This window comes from Symphalangus syndactylus, chromosome 6 (genome assembly GCF_028878055.3).
Source record: "Symphalangus syndactylus isolate Jambi chromosome 6, NHGRI_mSymSyn1-v2.1_pri, whole genome shotgun sequence".
NCBI lineage: Eukaryota > Metazoa > Chordata > Mammalia > Primates > Hylobatidae > Symphalangus > Symphalangus syndactylus.
Window position 1 is genome coordinate 78,503,266 of NC_072428.2, and position 14,479 is coordinate 78,517,744.

At 41.5% G+C, this 14,479-nt stretch overlaps 1 protein-coding gene across 1 annotated transcript in view; it reads left to right on the forward strand.

The window, feature by feature from the left end:
* The first annotated feature begins 9,638 nt into the window (after positions 1 to 9,638).
* FAT3 (FAT atypical cadherin 3) overlaps positions 9,639 to 14,479 on the forward strand; it is a 575,495-nt gene continuing 570,654 nt past the window's right edge. The window contains exon 1 of the mRNA XM_055283247.2: positions 9,639 to 9,756. Coding sequence (XP_055139222.1) covers positions 9,681 to 9,756 — 76 coding nt within the window. The 5' untranslated portion in view covers positions 9,639 to 9,680. The remainder of the gene's footprint in view (positions 9,757 to 14,479) is intronic.

Consider the following 14,479-nt stretch of genomic DNA (forward strand, 5'->3'; position numbering starts at 1 on the left):
CCCAGACACAGCTATTAGTGTCAGATTAAATCTAAATGCAACCTTCTTTTCCTTTTGAATATTCTCTGTGGTAAACTGTTTTTTATAAACTCCTATTTGAGTCTCTGCTCACTTACTTTGTTTCAAGAGAGTATAAACCAGATCAGGGTGATTGTTCAAGTGAAAGTGGCTGAGGCTCAATGCCATGAACATTGAGATTATAGGTGTATGAAAGGGCTTTGAAAATTTGTGTATAGTCATCATTGAAAACCTTGATTGCTGAAAATCAGACTCCGGTTAGATATAGGCATTGTCTTAGGGTCCAAGAAGAAAACATGAATGTGAGATAATGAAGTACCATACCAATACAGCCCTACCTTGGAGACAGTGTGGGTTCAGGTCCAGACTACCACAGTAAAGTGCAAATACAAATAAAGCAAATCATGCAAATTTTTTGGTTTCCCAGTGCATATGAAAGTAAGGTTTACACTGTAACCTATTAACAATACAATAGCATTATGCCTAAAAAAATATACATACCTTAATTTAAAAATACTTTATTGCTAAAAAAAATGCTAAGGGTCATCTGAGCCTTCAGTGAGTCACAGTGTTTTTGCTGGTGGAAAGTCTTGCCTCGATGTTGATGGCTGCTGCTGACTAATCAGAGTGATGTTTTCTGAAGGTTGTGGTGGCAGAGGCAGTTTCCTAAAATAGGACAACAATGAGATTTTCCTCATCGACTCTTCCTTTCACGAAAGATTCCTCTGTAGCGTGCGATGCTGTTTGATAGCATTTTACCTACAGCAGAACTTTCAAAATTGGAGTCAGTCTTCTCAAACTCTGCTGCTGCTTTATTAACCAAGTTTATGGAATACTCCTAAGTCATTTGTTCTCATTTCAACAAAGTTCACAGCATCTTTACCAGGAATAGATTAATATCAGAAGAAATCACTTTCTTTGGTCATACTTGAGAAACAACTTCTCATCTGTTCAAGTTTTATCATGAGATTGCAGCAACTCAGTCACATCTTCAGGTTCCACTTGTGATTCTAGTTCTCTTGCTGTTCCCACCACGTCTGCCCTGACTTCCTCCTCTGAAGTCTTGAGCCCCTTAAAATCATCCATGAGGGTTACAATTAACTTTTTCCAAACTCCTGTTAATGTTGATATTTTGACCTCCTCCCAAGAATCACAAATCATCTTAATGACCTCTAGAATGATGATTTTTTTTCCCCAAAAAGTTTCAATTTACTTTGCCCAGATTCATCAGAGGAATCATTATATATGGCAACTATAGCCATTTGAAATGAATTTCTTAAATAGTAAGACTTGAAGGTTTAAATTACTCCTTGATCCATGGGCTGCATAGTGAATGTTGTGTTAGCAGGCATGAAAACAGCATTAATCTTGTATATCTCCATCAGAGCTCTTGAGTGACCAGGTACATTGTTAATGAGCAGTAATATATATACATATACATACATATATATGTGTGTGTGTGTTTTTATATATATATTTGAAACAGGGTCTTGCTGTGTCACCCAGGCTGGAGTGCAATGGCGTGATCATGGCTCATTGCAGCCTCCGCCTCCTAGGTTCAAGCAGTCCTCCCACCACAGACTCCCAAGTAGCTGGGACAACAAGTGCATGTCACCATGCCTGGCTAATTTTTTAATTTTTATTTTTGTAGAAACAGGGTCTTTCTATGTTGCCCAGGCTGGTCTCAAACTCTTAAGTTCAAGTGATCCCCCCCATATTGACCTCCAAAAGTACTGGGATTATAGGCATAAGCCACTGCACCTGGCACAGTTCATACTTTTAAGGGAATCTTTTTTTTCTTTTTTTTTTTTTTTTCTGAGCAGTAGGTCTCAACAATGAACTTAAAATATTCAGTAAACTATGCTATAAACAGATGTGCTGTCACCCAGGCTTTGTTCTATTGACAGTGCACAAGCAGAGTAGATTTCGCATAATTCTTAAGGGCCCTAGATTTTCAGAATGGTAAATGATCAGTGGTTTCAGCTTAAAGACACCAGCTGCATCAGCCCCTAACAAGAGAGTTAGCCTGTCTTTTGAAGCTTTGAAGTCTGGCATTGACTTTTTTCTAGCTATGAAAGCACCTTCTTTCAATAGAAGGCTGTTTTGCCTACAGATGAAACTGATTTTCAAATCAGTTGCTTCAGCGCTTGCTGCCTCATCTTGCACTGTTATGTTATAGAGACGGCTTCTTTTCCTAAACATCATGAATCAACTTCTGCTAGCTTCAGACTTTTCTTGTGCAGCTTCCTCAACTCTGTCAGCCTTCATAGAATTGAATAAAGTTAGGGCCTTGCTCTGGATTAGACTTTGGCTTAAGGGAATGTTGTGGCTGGTTTGGTCTGCTGTTCAGGCCACTAAAACCTTTTCCATATCAGCAATAAGGCTGTTTTGCTTTCTTATCATTCTTGTGTTCACCAGAGTAGCACTTATAATTTCCTGCAAGAATTTTTTCTTTTCATTCACAACTTGGCTAATTGATGCAAGAGGCCTAGCTTTCAGCACATCTTGGCTTTCGACATGCCGCCCTCACTAAGCTTAATCATTTCTAGCTTTTGATTTAAAATGAGAGATGTGTGACTCTTCCTTTCACTTGAACACTTAGAGGACATTGTAGGGTTATTAATTGGCTGAATTTCAATATTGCCATGTGTCAGGGAATAGGGAGCCCCGAGGAGAGGGAGAGAGATGGGGAACGGCCTATTGGTAGAGCAGTTAGAACACAGTATTTATCAATTAAGTTCACCTTCTTATATGGGTGTGGTTTGTGGGACCCCGAGACAATTACAATAGTAACATCAGAGATCACTGATCACAGACCATCCTAACAGATATAATATGAAAAAGCTTGAAATATCGTTATTACTGAAATGTGACATAGAGACATGATGTGAGAACATGCTGTTGGAAAAATGGCGCCAATAGACTTGCTCAAAGCAGGGTTGCTGCAGATCTTCAATTTATAAAAACATAATCTGCAGTGTGCAATAAAGTGAAGTGCAATAACATGAGGTATGCCTGTCCATGAATAATGGCATCTAATCTATTTCATGACTATTATCATTAATCTAAACATACACTGATGAAAAGACCAATTACTGCTGACGTTTCTGTAAGTTGGAACTCTGTATATTCACCAGAGGACTTAACTGAAGACTGACACCAGGAATTTGGGGATGGATTCTAGCAGAGGTATTCAAGGAACCAGGACCTTTAATCTGATCACATTTAAAACCCGTTTCAAATATGCTAGTTAAATTATGTCAAGTCTCTGGGGAGATATCTCTGGAATCTGAACATTCTCTGGGGATTGTTGTTTGACATGTGGAGCAGGTGAGACTCATACAGCATGTGAAGTCATTAAGGTACAATTATGACAAGCTTGACTTGATCCTTTCTGATTTGCCTGCCAGCCTTGACAGCTCCAAACAGTTGGTGGGGACCTGAAGACACTACTTCTCTGGTTCCTTACAGCACAAACGGTGAATATATTCTGCTTCCTTTGGCTAGAGCTACATGAAAGAAATTTTTGCTGAGAAAGTGTAGAAAGCCCTTAGGTTGATGGTTGCTATTAAGTTAGAAACTTTGGCCCTATTATCAGTGACTCCCTAGGTGTACACAATGAGTATAACAGTTTTTTGTTGTTGTTGTTTGTTTTTTGTTTTTACCATAGTCTTCTGCCTCTTCATTTTTTTAACTCCTTTTTAAACCTGTGCTTTAATCGCAGGTAGACATTTTCTCATTCTGACAGGCAACTCCTTACTTTAGCCCTCATTTGACGTGTGGCTAAAATTGTGTCTGTGCTTTTGGAATGCAGGACTTTGGCATGTCTGCAGCAGCTTGAGTGACATAGATTAAGGGACATTCTTCTTTTTTTGAGATGGAGTCTAGCTCTGTCGCCAGGCTGGAGTGCAGTGGTATGATCTTGGCTCATTTCAACCTTCACCTCCTGAGTTCAATTGATTCTCCTGCCTCAGTCTCCTGAGTAGCTGGGACTACAGGCATGCATCACCACGCCCAGCTAATTTTTGTATTTTTAGTACAGACGGGGTTTCACCATGTTGGCGAGCATGGTCTCGATCTCTTGACCTCGTGATCTGCCCGCCTCGGCCTCCCAAAGTGCTGGGATTACAGGCATGAGCCACCACACCTGGCCGGGCCATTCTTTATTTGTAGGGATGTGTATATTTCTTTTATGCATTACTAAGCCCTTTCAGTTTATGGTCTAGCTCTCAAGCCATATCCATGTTGGCGAGAAAGTTTAAAACACACAGTAATTCTTGGGTAGGCAACATAATATTGCAGACAACCAGTACTGAACGCCAGAGCCATGGAGGCTCCATCATATACTAGCTATGTGATTCTGAGCAAATAGTTTTTCTTTGAAGCCTCAGTTTACCCATCTGCTGAAATGTGAAAAGTGGCTAATTAAACCTACCTCATAGAGTTGTTGTAAGTGAAATGACATGGGGTTGGACATATTTGCTCTCTAAAGAAACGTGATGTTACTTCAGCAATACCAGGGTAATGAATATTGTGTAGGCAAAAACAATCCTGTACAATATTGTAGACTTCAGCCTGGTTTTTGTGCAAGCTGCCTTCTGAATTAAAGGAATTAAAAACCAGGGAAACAGTTGGTCCCAATCCTTCTAACCCCCTTCCATGTGAATTGAACACACTTAATGTCTGTATTACTTATTGGATGCAGTAGACAAAGAAGGAAACATTTCAACCAGCCACCTACCTGTCCAAAAGCCCAGCCTTTCCTTTAGGACAACATCTCTTCCTTTCATTGCCTCCATCAGGATGGTTCTAGTTGATAGTGGATATAAGAGATGTGATGTTGGACCTTATTTGACCATGGCTGGCTCTCCACCAAAGGGCATCCAAATAAATAAGCATGAAGCCTGTTGCTCCTAACCCACTCAGCTGGGACCAGGCGCAGCCTACTAGTGTATTCTCCTTGTACAGTCTGGAGGAACCCAGCTTCTATCCCTGCTTCATCAGAAACTGGAGTCTTATTTTCTATTGGCTATTTACTGTCAAGACTTAGAAATAGGGACCTATATTGGCTCACTTGTTATTTAGATTACTGAGTAAAAGTATAATAATTCTTTTTTTTTTTTTTTTTTTTTTTGAGACGGAGTCTTGCTCTGTCGCCCAGGCTGGAGTGCAGTGGCTCAATCTCGGCTCACTGCAAGCTCCGTCTCCCGGGTTCACGCCATTCTCCTGTCTCAGCCTCTCCGAGTAGCTGGGACTACAGGCGCCCGCCACCACACCCAGCTAATTTTTTGTATTTTTAGTAGAGACGGGGTTTCATCGTGGTCTCGATCTCCTGACCTCGTGATCCGCCCGCCTCGGCCTCCCAAAGTGCTGGGATTACAAGCGTGAGCCACCGCGCCCGGCTAAGTATAATAATTCTTTAATAATTCTGGGAACTGAAGCTTTCTGGAGTCAGCATTCACTGGCCCAGTGCAAAGTAACTGCTTTTTTATCCTACTATTGCACTCGAGAGGCAACTTGAAGTTTCCTTTCCTTTACTCAGTCACTTTTCAAGGGGAAATAGGAATAATCAGAATTTTAAGATATTCTGTATGCAGTATAGGTACATTTTAAATAATATTTATTAAAAGACATGGAGTTACTTTTGCTTATCATGCAACTTGTTACTGAATTTTTCTTTTTTGTCTGTGTTGAAAAGAAAAAGGTGGAAGAAAAAGACTTATGTAGGCTTCCTATTAAAAGGCACCTAGACTGAATAGAAGATTCCCTTTTATTTTTTTTTTTTTCTACTCGCAAAGCGAAGAGTCAGAGCCATGGAATCAGAGAATTCAAGTTTCTTTATAGTTCAAGCAGAGTGAAGCAGGGAATGGACAGAAATAGGTCATACTATGATTGCAAAGCTAGGACAATGAGGAGTTTCTTGGAGGGCTCAAGCTCTGATGGATTCTTACTTTGGGGCAGAGCATTTCAGAAAATTCAGAAGCCAAGAGATATAGTATATGGCAGCCTTTAAAATATTTTAAAAACACTTACTAGTCTGCATATTCTTTTCTTGTAAAAAGAAGTTAAAAGATGTATTTTCTTTAATCACTTGTCAAGACAGTGGCTTTCTCCAGGATTATAAGACAGTGGGTTAAATGCATCTTTCCCATTGCTTGCGGCCCTTGAATGATTTTCAGACATCATTGACTCCACACATGTTTAAAACAGGGAGTCAGCAGCAGCAACCCTTTCAGTAGCTGAAAGCTCCGGGTCCCATCCACTGGGTCTGCAAATAAGTAGCCATTTGGCAGTGACTCTGAGGAAGTCACTTAACCCAAGAGAGTTCTCACCAATAAAACAAGGGGGATAGTTTGCCTCTTTAACTTCTAAAATGAGTATGGTATTCTCACTTTGGAGTGCAGTTTCAAGGTAATCTTGGAATTCTTGGACTGTTGCTCTTGATCTAAACAGTTACAAAAAGATGGAGAGAGAAGAGGCAGAAATTTCCATGAGTCCCTGTGTCTACCTTTCTTTTTCTCTTTCCAACGAGAGGATAGGGTGGTGCCCATGGAGGCTATGATTTTTAGCCTTGCAGACAGCTCTGGGAGTTGCTTGGGCCCCAGTTCCTGTCTTGTTCCTGCTGTTCATCCATTTAGGATTTGAGTATCTCTCTCGTTCCTTTTTCTTCTCAGTTCTGCCTGGACATTAAAGTGCTTTTGACTCCCATACCTTACCCACTCTTGCCCTCCTGCTTCCAAATGCAACTCTCTACCTCCTGTCAACTCTTGCACTCTGAACACAAAATCATACTTAGCTAGTTGCCAGATTATTTGATTAAAGCAGTAGAAGCTAAGGTGACAAACGATGCTATACTTCAGGGATATTTGCATTTTTAACATCTGGTCCTCCTGAAAGGGATCTCCAGTTGGTGAAATATATACAGGAGATAAGAATAACTGAAATGCTTTTGTTCTATACAAAAGGCTTCATATTGATCATTGAGTTTTCTGTAATCATCGTACAAGGTAAATTAAGTAGTGATATCCTCTGGGTATTTTATTTTATTTTACAGCTGAATCTCAGAGATTAATCAAATTGTTCAGGGTTATCTGCCTAGAAAGTAACAGAGAAAGAACTTGCACTCAAGTCTTCCCATCTAATGCTCTGGCTTCTGTAAGAGCCACTACTTCACAGGTGCCACCTTACGAGTCACATGACAGCCGTGTGTATAGGGGACATAATGACTTTAGAAGTTGACCACTAAGTTAGATGTAATTCAAATCCATGTGCCCTCAGGTTTGCAGCCATAAAACATCGATTACCACCTTTTTGGCTTTCCATATATTTAAAAAGTAGATTCAGTGAAGACAGAGGTGATGAATTGTGTGGCATAGAGAAGTGGGGATATTTTAAACTGTGACTTCAGCTGTTGTCCACCTGGGGAGGGAGGTGGGGTGATGTGACAGTGGGGTAAAGCACTAGGCCACCATCGACTTTGAGGCTTTAAAAGACTGTTTAAATTACCAGATTATAAATAATTGCTTAAAAACCTTCAAACAATAAAGAAGAATATGAAATAAAATATACAATCTTTCTCTTTCACTATTCTAATACCTCTTCTTTTGAGTTATTTTTGAGTGTGTGATCATCCAGACCTTTTTTTTTTCCAATACTATACAAAAATGGGTGCTATAGTTTCAGCATGCCTCTTTTGCTAGGTATTACATGTGGGGGTGCTATGGTCCGCTCCAAACCTCATGTTGAAATTTGATCCTAATGTTGGAGGTGAGGCTTAATAGGAAACCTTTGAGTCATGGGGGTGGATCCTTCTTGAAAAGATTAATGCCCTCCCTGGAGATGAGTGAGTGTTTGCTCTGTTTGTTTCTAGCAGAGCTGGCTGTTAAAAAGAGCCTGGCACCTCCCCTTTTGCTCTCTTGCTTCCTCTCCTGCCACGTGATCTCTGCACATGCTGACTCCCCTTCCCCTTCCATGGTGAGCAGAAGCAGCCTGAGGCCCTCACCTGATACAGATGCCAGCACCATGCTTCTTGTACAGCTTGCAGAACACTGAGCCAAATAAATTTCTTTCCTTTATAAATTACCCAGCCTCAGGTAGGCTGTTAATTAACTTTATATTCTGCTAGTCACATGGAATATGTACATCTTTTTATAGAATTTTTTTTTCTCTTTGTGAAGACACACTACTGTGAAGGGGTAGTTCCTATCCTCATCCCAAACTTTTTTAAGCTCTTTGCGTTCCACTTAGTTTTTGTTTTTTTTTTTTTTCTTTTGAGAAGTAGTCTTGCTGTGTCCCCCAGGTTGGAGTGCGTGGCGTGATCTCAGCTCACTGCAAGCTCCGCCTCCTGGGTTCACGCCATTCTCCTGCCTCAGGCTCCCGAGTAGCTGGGACTACAGGCGCCCGCCAACACGTCCAGCTAATTTTTTGTATTTTTAGTAGAAACGGGGTTTCACCGTGTTAGCCAAGATGGTCTCGATCTCCTGACCTCGTGATCCGCCTGTCTCGGCCTCCCGAAGTGCTGGGATTACACGAGTGAGCCACCTCGCCTGGCCTCCACTTAGTTTTTATTTAATAAGAGCTCTTTATTTATTAGCGATGTTAGCTCTTTGTTATGTAAGTGAAAGGCTTTTTCCTAGTTTGTCTTTTAATTTTGTTTGCAGTATGTTTTCCTGCTCAGAGCTTTTTATTTTATATGTAGTCAAATCCATTAGTTTTTTTCTTTATGGCTTCTATAAGGAAGACTTCTCTGCCAGGATTATAGAAATATTATCAAATATTTTTCTTTCAGAAAGGTTTTTTTGCTTTTGTTAGTTTATTTTAGTGTATTAATTCTTGATTTTTGTGTGACTCCAGGTAGACTTCTATTTTGCTGTTTAGCTCCAATAGTTAACAATTAGTTTAGGAGAAAAATAAGATATAAAATTTAGTGAGAAAACCAAGTGAACTCCTAGTGATGTTTTTCTGATCTGGAGACCCATTCGGGGAGGAATCGGTGACCCAAACTATCTACCTGGCACAGGCATCCCCTGCAGCAATTTTCCCAAGCTCTTAGAAGCTGTAAACTAGAGCATGCTCCTGTTTTAAATTCATCAAGGTGTGTTTCAGGCCCAGTTCACCAGAGTGTGATGGTTCATGAGAGAGAATGAGTCAAGTCATTTGAACTGGTTCCTCAGTAGATGGTGCAAGAGAACCACCCTGATGAACAAGCTCCTTACGAGAAGAAGCATCCTGATATGAACAGGGTTTGTCAGAGTGCAGCAATGCCCCATATGTAGGCTGGATTTTGGAATTTATATTTAATTTAACCCACCAGTAAGCAGATTCACATGTTGGCAATGCAGAATGGGAAGCCAGCAAAATGAATGGTAAATGTATTCAAATAATATGAGTGTCAAACTGACTTAGGGAACACACATACATACTCAGCTTGGAGGATTGCTTGTAGAAGTAATAAGGTCAGGAAAAGATACATGTAGAAGAAATTTATCCTAAGAAAGTCTTTCATAGAAAACAAACAGATCTTAGATTCTTAGGTTAGGAGGATGGTTGTCTGCAAGGCAGCTGAAAAGAATCACTTGTTATCTTTTTCATCTATTTTGAGATGGCTGAAAATAACTTTATATCCATGAAAGGGAACAGAAAAGGATATCAGGATGTGAAAGATGTGGTCCTCCTGTGTCTGGAATTGGTGGGTTCTTGATCTCACTGACTTCAAGAATGAAGCTGCGGACCCTCGCGGTGAGTGTTACAGTTCTTAAAGGCGGCGTGTCTGGAGTTTGTTCCTTCTGATGTTCGGATGTTTTCCGAGTTTATTCCTTCTGGTGGGTTCGTGGTCTTGCTGGCTTCAGGAGTGAAGCTGCAGACCTTCGCGGTAAGTGTTACAGCTCCTAAGGCAGTGCGTCTGGAGTTGTTCCTTCCTCCAAGTGGGTTCGTGGTCTCGCTGGCCTCAGGAGAGAAGCTGCAGACCTTCGCAGTTGAGTGTTACAGCTCATAAAGGCAGCGTGGACCCAAAGAGTGAGCAGCAGCAAGATTTAGTGCAAAGAGCGAAAGAACAAAGCTTCCACAGCGTGAAACAGGACTTAAGGGAGTTACCACTGCTGGCTGGGTCAGCCTGCTTTTATTCCCTTACCTGGCGCCACCCACATCCTGCTGATTGGTCCATATTACAGAGAGCTGATTGGTCCGTTTTGACTGGGTGCTGATTGGTGCCTTTACAAACCTTGAGCTAGACACAGGGTGCTGACTGGTACATTTACAATCCCTAAGCTAGACATAAAAGTTCTCCAAGTCCCCACCAGATTAGCTGGACACAGAGCAGTGACTGGTGTATTCACAAAGGTAGAGCTAGACACAGAGTGCTGACGGGTGTATTCACAATCCCTTAGCTAGACATAAAAGTTTTCCAAGTCCCCACTAGACTCAGGAGCCCAGCTGGCTTCACCTAGTGGATCCTGCAGTGGGGCCAGAGGCGGAGCTGCCCGCCAGTCCCATGCCGTGCGCCCATGCTCCTCAGCCCTTGAGCAGTGTATGGGACCGGGCGCTGTGGAGCAGGGATGGCACTCGTCTGGGAGGCTCGGGCCGCGCAGGAGCCCAGGGCGGAGGGGGCGAGGCGGGTGGGGAGGAGGAGAGGGAGGCTCGGGCATGGCGGGCTGCAGGTCCGGAGCCCTGCCCCGCGGGGAGGCAGCTGAGGCCCGGCGAGAATTCCAGCACAGCGCAGGCGGGCCGGCACTGCTGGGGGACCCGGCGCACCCTCCTCAGCTGCTGGCCAGGGTGCTAAGCCCCTCAGTGCCCCAGGCCGGCTGTGCCGGCCAGCCGCTACTAGTGCTGGGCCCGCCGAGCCCACACCCACCCGGAACTCGCGCTGGCCCGCGAGCGCCGCACGCAGACCGGGTTCCCGCCCGCGCCTCTCCCTCCACACTTCCCCGCAAGCAGAAGGAGCTGGCTCCTGCCTCTGCCAGCCCAGAGAGAGGCCCCCCAGCGCAGTGGTGGGCTGAAGGGCTCCTCGAGCATGGCCAGAGCGGACGCCGAGGCGGAGGAGGCACTGAGATCGACCGAGGGCTGCAAGGCCTGCCAGCATGCTGTCACCTCTCACTCTCAAAGGTCAGAGGGGAGGTTATTGAGGGAATCTTGGGCTTAGCCTAGTCCCTGAGCCATGCTAGGCCTCTGTCAGAGAGGAACAGCCACACACAAATGCCTGACATGTCACAAAGGGTGTTCAAAAATTTTCTCAAAAGAAATTTCCCAAGATCAAATTTTCACTAAACCAATTATAACTTAAACTAAAATCTACTGAAGAGGAACAAATTTCTTCAGTATTAATGCTTTCTCTGTCTTGAAGTATAGCTGAAGTAATTTTGTTTGGTGTCTATAGTAATGCAGGCCACTGTGAACCAGAAACCTGTGCTTTGAGTCCTTGCTCTGGGACCATAAGAGCTGATTGATTTGCCCAAGTCTTAACTTCTTTGAGCTTCAGCTTCCCTATCTGTAAAAATGAGGAATAATGCCCACTTTAAGGAGTTGCAGTGAAGAAAAAGCTAGGTAGTACATTTTAAAATTACCTGAATAATTTGGAAAACCTTGTACAGATGGCAAAGATTTTAAAACGTATTAGTGCTGTAAGTGATTGGGAAACTTTTTTTTTTTTTGGATTTCTTTCTGATATAGGTCAAGTTTTTCTGAGAGGAGTAAAATTTTTACCTTGACTCATTGTACCCTGAAGCATTTGGCATTGTAAATACATTTTAAAGAAATATGACATTAGAAGAGAAATTTGAATTGCATTTTTCATATGGTAAAGGGTGGTGTGGTGAGTTAAGCTTTCTAAGGCAAACATCACATTGTCACTGTTTATCCCGCGTCCAGCTAACAAGGTGCTGTGCACAGAGAAAACACTAAGCAGAGACTTGCTGCTCATCACAGAGAACTGAACTGTTCTCCAAATTTAACTGCAATACACAGAGTTGGGGTATAAATGTCTCTTAGAATCTCATAGTGCTTCTGCGTTTCTTCGGCACCTGCTCAAATTAAAATACTGGAATTCCAGATTGGATATCAAAAAGTGTCCCCACTCCTCATTTTGGGTAGATGAAGGGCAGGATAGAGACAGGCATTTGTGCTTTCAGACTTGTGCCTTAAGTCCACATTGTCACCTACCTGCCACAAAGGCCTGTGACTTCTGAATTTTTTCCAGAACTCACATTTCCAAAAGCTGAGCCTTGGAGAACTCAATGGTAAGGAGATCTTGGCAGGCAGTTCCTGAGGAGGCACTAGTCGTTCTCCTTTCTGCATTCATACATCCATAAAAGTTGTTAAAACCTCAAGCCTGCTGAGTCCTGAGGGTTCAAGGAGTTGCTGAAAGAAAACTGCCCCTGTTAGCTAACTTGTTTTAACCTCAGCTTCTGAAAGTTGGGGGCCAACCTAAATTCTTCCTGCTACACTTCTGTTGCTGGGCACCTATCTTTCTTTGTTTCTTGTCTGAGACAGTAAACAGAGGGTAATGGTTGCACAAGCACCAGCTCTTTTGTGATAGCCTGGGAGCTTCATGCAAGGAGTTCTGAACAGGTTGCAAAAGAGAAGCTGTTGCTGAATGCCAAAAAAAACGCCAAAACCAAAAACAAACAAAAAAGCAACAAAAAAACTTCTCTCCAGTTCTAGCTTGTTAGCTTTTTCCAAGCCTTTGGGAGCTTGCCTTACCAATCAATGAGTCAGAAACCTTGACAGTTTCTGCAGTAAGAAACTGTCGGGGAGGAATGAAGCTTGCACACTGGATGATACCAGAGGAAGATTTGACCTGTGCTTAGTACACTTCAGCTTTATTTGAATGTGTTTTTCACATTCATTAGAAATCAGGCAAGTTTTTAAAGTCAAACATTAAAATGACTTTGCATTTTTAAAGTGAAGGTTACAACACTAAGCATGAGAAGAAAGCTAACAGACAAACCCAAAAACAGTTGAAATGTAGTGGAAAGAGAACTGAAGCAAAAACATTCTCTTCCTAGAGACTGTTTAAGACCTTCAGATGCACTAAACATTGAAAGATGATAATTTGCCCATCTATGTAAGTCAAAATAAAATGAGACCTTTTTGAAATATTACAAAACTCCATGTATGTTGAAATTAAAATAGTGTGTTTCTAGATTTTATGATTGCAGAATTTGGCATTAATCCTTGGGAGCTGCCCTATCCCCCTCTCTGCTTTATTCGTGTCCTAACAATTTGTCTGCCTCTTGGAGAATCTAGCAGAGCTATCTGTTGCCCTCTGCCTTTTAACTCTGAGCAAGACATTTTCATTGTCTTGTCCTTGGCTTCCTCAGCGGTACAATGAAAGATAGTTTATACGTTAAATTTCAGGATGCTTTCAGGAACATTATTTTATAAATAGCTCTGTGAGGTTGGGGAGAAGGAGCAAGGTCAGAGAGTTTAAGTGTTTTTGCCCAGGGTCCGAAGACAAACAGAAGTACAATTCAGATCTTCATATTCTGAGTGTAGTTCCTTCAGCTGTATTGCGTGGGTTTTGAGTTTTTAATAAACTCTAAGGGCATTGTGTTGGGTGATGGACAAAAATATGCAAATAAATGGAGTGCTTTGTTGCTTCATTATTATTTATTTGAGTAAATATTCATTTGAATGTTGCTATTATGCCTACAAAATGTGTAATTGTTTTATTTTTTAGAATATTAGCACTTTGGAAGGAAAGGCTTTAAATAACTGATAAACACAACAAATATTGAATAATGTGAAGTATTTTAATGAGTTCCCATTGACTTTAGTTTGCAAATTATGGTAATGGAGTAAAGGAAGGGATTTCTTGTTAGGGAAATTGACAGGAGTAAAGGGTGTGTGTGTGTGTGTGTGAGAGAGAGAGAGAGAGAGAGAGAGAGAAAGAAACATACATTTACAGCTTTTCAGATGTTATTTAATGCTATACACAGTTGTTTAAATGTTAAGAAAATAAAACCTGTAATGAAATACTTTATCATGTCAGATAAAATATATAATTAGGAGGGCTGTTTGAGATAAATTTCAGCCTATCTTTAAGATGTGGTAGATCAAGAGTAATTTAACATGATTTAGCACTGCTATTGCACAGTTAAGTATTATCTGTGGTTGAATAGATAATGAAATGCAGTGCATATAAGGTATGTTTTATTTTTTCTTCTTCTTTCTTTTTTTCTAAATGAGAGTTTCATGAAAACCTCTCTGAGGTATTAAAAGTCCTTTTCTGATCTGAATAAATATTTTCTCTTCAGGCAGGTCATATATTATAGTTTGTTTAACAAAATAAAGGCTTGTGGCAGAAGCACATGAAATGCAGATAATGGTAAAATAACACTAAACATAGCCCCTCAGGGCAGGTGTGGAGTGTTATTTTAGCAGTAAACCCTTTCTTATTAAAGTGTCTGTCATGGGTGTTTTGGAAGCAGCTGACCTTCCTTCTTACAAAGTGGCTATAAAACCACAT